At 47.9% G+C, this 6,887-nt stretch overlaps 1 protein-coding gene across 1 annotated transcript; it reads left to right on the forward strand.

The window, feature by feature from the left end:
• Positions 1-213: 213 nt before the first annotated feature.
• Positions 214-6,440, forward strand: LOC115195131 (cytoplasmic protein NCK2). Its single transcript, XM_029754939.1, has 4 exons — positions 214-257; positions 630-682; positions 4,069-4,823; positions 5,104-6,440. Exons 1-4 carry the CDS (start codon positions 214-216, stop codon positions 5,296-5,298), a joined length of 1,047 nt encoding a protein of 348 aa, XP_029610799.1. The 3' UTR covers positions 5,299-6,440.
• Positions 6,441-6,887: the final 447 nt, after the last annotated feature.

Raw genomic sequence — 6,887 nt, forward strand, 5'->3', positions numbered from 1 at the left:
TTCTAAAGGCACTTCCTCACGATTTATGCCTACTTATTTTTTGATTATCTTTCATGTTCCCATTAGCGCTTGTTGTTGTCTAATTAGTGTTGTCACTGTCATCGCAGCGTTGCTTAGTGGGGGCGACTGTGAGTTAGTGTGTCGTTACCGTTGTGGCGTGTACGCGCAGCACAGAGTGCCTCGTTTGTTGTTGCATGCTGCAGAGGAATGAGCATGAAAGTCATGGACCAGCTGTCAGAGCTTGCTGAGGAAGGAAGGTAAATGTGTGTGTCATCTCTTAGAAAAGTTATGTGTGTGTGTGTGTGTGTGTGTAAATGCTAATCTCCCTGCCTGCCTGCCGCTTGCTCGACAACCCCTTGAAATGGCATCGGCCCTACCGTGTAAAACAACGGCCCAGTACTCTCCAGTATGTAAAACCAATGTTAGCCTTTTCCTTTATTTCTGTGAAAGCTATAAATAGTGACGGTGCTTCCTCCTCACAGTTTGTTGTGTGAGGGGTGGAATGGCTTGTTGATGGGGAATAGTTGTGACAGGGGCTAAGTGATGGTATTTCCCCATCTTCCGTTCCCCCGCTCGCCTCAAGGTCATTGTTTCCCAAATCGCTCACTTTTTTCCCCCCACCCCCCCAGGCTGAAACAGAAGCAGCTTCTTATCGCTGTGACGCTGCCACTGGTCTTTCTGTGTCATGATGGGGGCTGATTTCATGGAGACGAGGGCTGTCTTCTCGTCATTTTAACTCTGAGGGTGTGTTATTGCCTTCCTCACCATCTTAAATAAGCATGCCCAACTCAAAAAATGTAGAACTAGGAATAGATATAGTCCGTGGTTCACTCCAGACCTGTCTGCCCTTGACCAGCACAAAAACATCCTGTGGCGTTCTGCATTAGCATCGAATAGCCCCCGTGATATGCAACTTTTCAGGGAAGTTAGGAACAAATATACACAGGCAGTTAGAAAAGCTAAGGCTAGCTTTTTCAAACAGAAATTTGCATCCTGCAGTTCTAACTCAAAAAGGTTCTGGGACACTCTAAAGTCCATGGAGAATAAGAGCACCTTCTCCCAGCTGCCCACTGCTCTGAGGCTAGGAAACACTGTTACCACCGATAAATCCACTATAATTGAGAATTTCAATAAGCATTTCTCTACGGCTGGCCTTGCTTTCCACCTGGCTACCCCTACCCCGGTCAACTGACCAAAGCCCCCATCATTTCTCCTTCACCCAAATCCAGATAGCTGATGTTCTGAAAGAGCTGCAAAATCTGGACCCATACAAATCAGCCGGGCTAGACGATCTAAAATGATCTGCCGAAATTGTTGCAACCCCTATTACTAGCCTGTTCAACCTCGTTCGTATCGTCTGAGATTCCCAAAGATTGGAAAGCTGCCGCGGTCATCCCCCTCTTCAAAGGGGGTGACACTCTAGACCCAAACTGCTACAGACCAATATCTATTCTACCCTGCCTTCGAAAGCCAAGTCAACAAACAGATTACCGACCATTTCGAATCCCACCATACCTTCTCCGCTATGTAATCTGGTTTCAGAGCTGGTCACGGGTGCACCTCAGCCACGCTCAAGGTCCTAAACGATATCATAACCGCCATCGATAAGAGACATTACTGTGCAGCCGTATTCATCGACCTGGCCGAGGCTTTCGACTCTGTTAATCACTACATTCTTATTGGCAGACTCGACAGCCTTGGTTTCTCAAATGATTGCCTCGCCTGGTTTACCAACTACTTCTCTGATAGAGTTCAGTGTGTCAAATCGGAGGGCCTGTTGTCCGGACCTCTGGCAGTCTCTATGGGGGTGCCACAGGGTTCAATTCTCGGGCCGACTCTCTTCTCTGTATACATCAATGATGTTGCTCTTGCTGCTGGTGATTCTCTGATCCACCTCTACACAGACTGTATTCTGTATACTTTTGGCCCTTCTTTGGACACTGTGTTAACTAACCTCCAGACGAGCTTCAATGCCATAACTCTCCTTCCGTGGCCTCCAACTGCTCTTAAACGCAGGTAAAACTAAATTCATGCTCTTCAACCGATCGCTGCCCACACCTGCCCGCCCGTCCAGCATCACTACTCTGGATGGTTCTGACTTAGAATATCTGGACAACTACAAATACCTGGGTGTCTGGTTAGACTGTGAACTCTCCTTCCAGACTCACATTAAGCATCTCCAATCCAAAATTAAATATAGAATCGGCTTCCTATATCGCAACAAAGCCTCCTTCACTCATGCTGCCAAACACACCCTCGTAAAACTGACCATCCTACCGATCCTCGACTTCGGTGATGCTGGTGAAATAAAATAAATTTAAAAAATTCTGTTTGTTGTGGGTCATATTTCATTTGTTTGGTCCGTCATGCTGTCGGTCTCCGTGTGTGTGTGTGTGTGTGTGTGTGTGTGTGTGTGTGTGTGTGTGTGTGCTTCTCAGTATGTAGGATCTAGGCTAGTCTATGATTGAACCAGTATCTGGGCAAAGGAGCCTCTTCCGGTTCAAAACAATACCTTGAAATGTTTTCGGTTGCTTGTAAATATTTATTTAGTCCTTTATTGGATGTACATACCGAGCGTAACGGCAGTAAATGACGATTGTTGCAGGCAAGGCGTATTCAGTGAGTGACAAATGTATTTTGACATAACTGGTTCGGTCTACGATATGCTCTTTTCACGAGGGTAGTACTATTATGGGAGACCGAGAGGTCTATGATTTAATCATGTTTTTTAGGTCCCACCGGCCTTGTGTCATGGTGTTATCTGTGTTGTGTGTAACTGGGCACGTGTAAGCGACGTGATGCTTCCCGTGAGCAGGTGTGTTTGTCATTGTGAGATGAGTTCCACATTTGAATAAAAGTGTTTGTGTGTGTGCGTGCTGCCTGCTTATTACAAACCCGTGTGCAGCCCATCTCATCTCAGGTTTGCGCGCTCTTGTAAGTCTGCTAAGAACAGAGTGTTGCTGTACACTCAAAACACCCTCCCTGGTTGGCTGCGTGCTCCGTCGGAGCAGAAGGCCTGTTAAGCGTCAAGATCACAGAAGGTCAGAAAGCTGCCGTGTTTCATGCATGAGATTGGGGGGGAGAGAGAGAGAAAGGGGTTGTTGGTGACCTTTCGGAGTGCTCCCCTACCTGGCTGTGAGGGAGTGGCTGAGGGGGTTGAGGTTAATTCTCTCTGACACAAGGCTTTAAGCGGCAATGATCCTCTTCCTTCTGCTTGCATGAGTGATTCTCTATATTGTCTTAAATAGATGTGTCAATGTTCAGAGGGAGTTCGAGGGATTGAGAGTCTGAAGTGAAAGGAGGAGCCTAATTTCACGGGAGTAGTTTAGTGGGGGACCGATTTGGGGGGGGTTGTTGTTGAACGAGGTTAAAGGTCAATATTTTCCAGCAAGAGAGCCAACCGAACACGCCATAGGTAGTGTCCCAAATGGCACCCTATTCCCTACATAGTGCACTACTTCTGACCAGAGCCCTGTGTAGGGAATAGGGTGCAATTTGGGATGCAGAACTTGTCCACCCTCCCGACCACCTCGGTGTCATCCGATCTGCGTTTCCTGTCTCCTAAACGGCCTTCCTGCTCAGTGGTCTGGTCAGTAGCTGCCTGAGAGGAATTAACATCGCCTATCAATACCCAGAACCCCCCCCCCCCTCTCCTCTGGCCTTACCTCCAGTTTCCTTCCAGCACTAATTACCCAGAACCCCTCACTCCCCCTAACTCTATCTGAAGTGTTTACCTCCCTCCCTGGCTGCAGCCTCAAAGAGAAGTGGTGACCTCCTAACCCCGGACCGTTCTCTACCAGCAGTACTAGGAGCTAATTAGCTCAGCTTGCTGCTGCACTTCACTTGAAGGCTGTTTTTGGAGTAGCGTAGCTGCCTACTCAATCTCAATGACCACGTAGGGCTTTCTGTTTGGAGCCATTTTCACCTCAGGACTTTTAACCTAATATGTTGAGGGACTTTTTACTATATTATTCTGCTCTGTTGTGGAACTACTGCAGAGATCTTCAATTTGTGGTATAAATATTTGTCTATTGTACTAAGTTATTTCTCTGTCTCTCCCTCTCTAAGGCCTGGGGAAGACAAAGAGGAAGACGAGTGCCCGCGATGCCTCGCCAACGCCCAGCACGGACGCAGAGTACCCATCCAATGGCGGCGGAGGTAGCAGCGCCGAGCGTATCTACGACCTCAGCATCCCAGCCCTGGTCAAGTTCGCCTACACGGCGGAGCGGGAAGACGAGCTGACACTGGTGAAGGGGTCAAGGGTCATTGTCATGGAGAAGTGTAGCGACGGCTGGTGGCGAGGGAGTTCTGAAGGTCGGGTAGGCTGGTTCCCCTCTAACTATGTCCTGGAGGAGGGGGAGGAGGAGGCCGTCTCGGGGGACCTAAGCGGAGGTTACCCAGGACAGGGGGCAGGGTCGGGAGGGGTGACCAACGGGACCATCAGGGCACTCCACACTGTTCAGACACTGTACCCCTTCAGCTCTGTGACCGACGAGGAGCTGAACTTTGAAAAGGGCGAGGTGATGGAGGTGCTGGAGAAACCGGAGAACGACCCTGAGTGGTGGCGGTGTCGGAACGCCCGTGGACAGGTGGGCCTGGTGCCAAAGAACTATGTGGTTATCCTTAGCGACGATCCGGCCCCTGGGGGCGGGATGGGCTCGGGCCCCCACTCGCCCCAGATCAACTACACAGGGCCGGCCCGCGTGGGAAAGTTTGCCGGGAAGGACTGGTACTATGGGGGAGTGACCAGGCATCAGGCAGAGTGTGCGCTCAACGAGAGAGGAGGTCAGGGAGACTTCCTGGTCAGAGACAGCGAATCATCGGTGAGTGGTCGATAGAGTATTGTGATTGGTGGAAACGGGGGGAGAACAGTTGATTTTTGTGTCTCTGATTATTTATATAATAATGTACTCTATGGTTTACGATAGCTTTATCATACTGTATTTTGAGCTGTTTTTATTGGGAAAGCTGTCTTGAGGGAAATCGTACATTATTCAGTGGGATGGGTGGACTTTACAGTAGAACTAAGGCCCCCTCTAGTGGTTTAAGAATGAAACTCCATGGCACTAATCATCCGTGCTTATCTCTCACTCTCTCTCCCAGCCCAGTGATTTCTCCGTGTCCCTCAAGGCGATGGGAAAGAACAAGCATTTCAAGGTTGCGCTGGCGGACGGGGTCTACTGTATCGGCCAGAGACGCTTCAGCAGCATGGACGAACTGGTGGAGCACTACAAGAAAGCCCCGATCTTCACCAGCGAACATGGAGACAAACTCTACCTGGTCAAACCGCTGCTGTGACCACACACAAATGCTCGCGTTCATACATTTGCATACACACACACACTCTGGACCCCGGTGCTCGGCCTGGCCTAACAACAAGCCTTATTACTGGACTTGCCACTGACTGATTGAGCGCAGCAATATCCACAGGTCTGCCCATGCTCCTTCAATACAGGAGCTAACAGTCACCATAAAACTCAACAGAAAACAGAGAGAGACTCAAATGGTACATGTTGGCCACCGTAGCTCAGATTCCTTTCAGAATAATGACATTGAGTACTGTCCAGAAGTGTCCAGAGAACAGCTTCAGTAAGGGACCGTCTGTAAACACCCGCTCTTTGCCTTGGCTGACAACTCCACCTCCTAGTATAGCCCTGCCGGTGCCTCTAGGTGTTTGGAGTGAGCACGGATGGGGATTTACAGTCAATGGTTCCTTCACAACAGCTACATACACTATGAAAGTGAATATTTAATGTGTTGACCGTGACACATCACATTATCACTGGAGACCTTTGATTTTGGGGAAAAACAAACGGGAGGAGAGAAACAGCTCTTCTCTTTTTGCGCGTCTCCAGCAGGTCTTGTTGCTTTGTCTGTCGTTATCGAGTGAACCGTCCCTTGCAGGAAGTAGTATTACCATTTCCATAAAGACTGTTGTACCAGAAAGAATGGCACCACAAATGGTACTGTTCTGTATTTACCAGATAAGGAAAGGACGCCCTCTGTAGGCGTGTTGTGGAATGGACACTGTCAGGAAGCTGAGCGTTGAATGTCTGTGGATGTATACAGCCGATCATGTGCCACACCCTCATACTGCTCAAATGTGCACCTAAACGTTCTCTTCCAATCCACCGCTTTGCTCAGCGTCCGAGTGAAAACGTCACTGACCGAGGATGGAGATTCAAGAGCGATAGGAAAACGTCTGTTCAAAATTTTGTTTCCTTTTTAAAAATGAAAAACTATGTCTTAATGTTACTGAGCACTGTTATTTAAATCTTGTTTTCAGCTGTGTATGTATATTTAAAAAGAAGAATAAGGTGAATATTATATGTATTTAGATACAGCTAAAAGGTACTGTACTCCAAGACGGTGTGGTGACTGAGGATTTGAAATACTCTTGTTCAATTAAAAGTTTTGCTGAAATAAGCTTTCTGGTTGCACATTTGTCTGCAGTGTGTCATTTTATTCCCTTTCACCTTTTTAAGAGATTGTTGAATTAGAATGCATTCAAATTGCATTTCTGTATTTACCATTTTCTACCAACAGATGGCAATATTACTGCAGGTAGGATTTCATCATTTCAGGACCTGAAGGCCCATCCTGATGCTTAGGTAACCACAAAAGTGCTTGCTTCCTTTCCGTCCTATCAGAACGTTTGGAATGCCTCTCCTTAATCCTGATACGGCATGAGGAGGTCTTGTTTGTCTCCAAATATGGTTTGTCCCAAATGGCACCGTATGGGCTCTGGTCAAAAGTAGTGGACTATTTAGGTAATAGGATGTCATTTGGGAAGCAGCCACTGCTTCTGATACCTTACAACCTAACCCATGGTAGCCATGTTGTCTCTTTCCTAGAGATGAATGAGTGTAGATATAGCTAGCCAGATC

The sequence above is a fragment of the Salmo trutta genome, chromosome 6 (assembly GCF_901001165.1).
Source record: "Salmo trutta chromosome 6, fSalTru1.1, whole genome shotgun sequence".
Classification (NCBI taxonomy): domain Eukaryota; kingdom Metazoa; phylum Chordata; class Actinopteri; order Salmoniformes; family Salmonidae; genus Salmo; species Salmo trutta.

What these genes read in the sequence shown, in the direction of transcription:
- LOC115195131 (XM_029754939.1), top strand. Translation starts at nt 214, where the DNA reads ATGAAAGTCATGGACCAGCTGTCAGAGCTTGCTGAGGAAGGAAG. An exon ending in GAGCTTGCTGAGGAAGGAAG is followed by an intron (nt 258 to 629) that starts GTAAATGTGTGT and finishes CCACCCCCCCAG; the next exon opens with GCTGAAACAGAAGCAGCTTC. An exon ending in GCTGCCACTGGTCTTTCTGT is followed by an intron (nt 683 to 4,068) that starts GTCATGATGGGG and finishes TCCCTCTCTAAG; the next exon opens with GCCTGGGGAAGACAAAGAGG.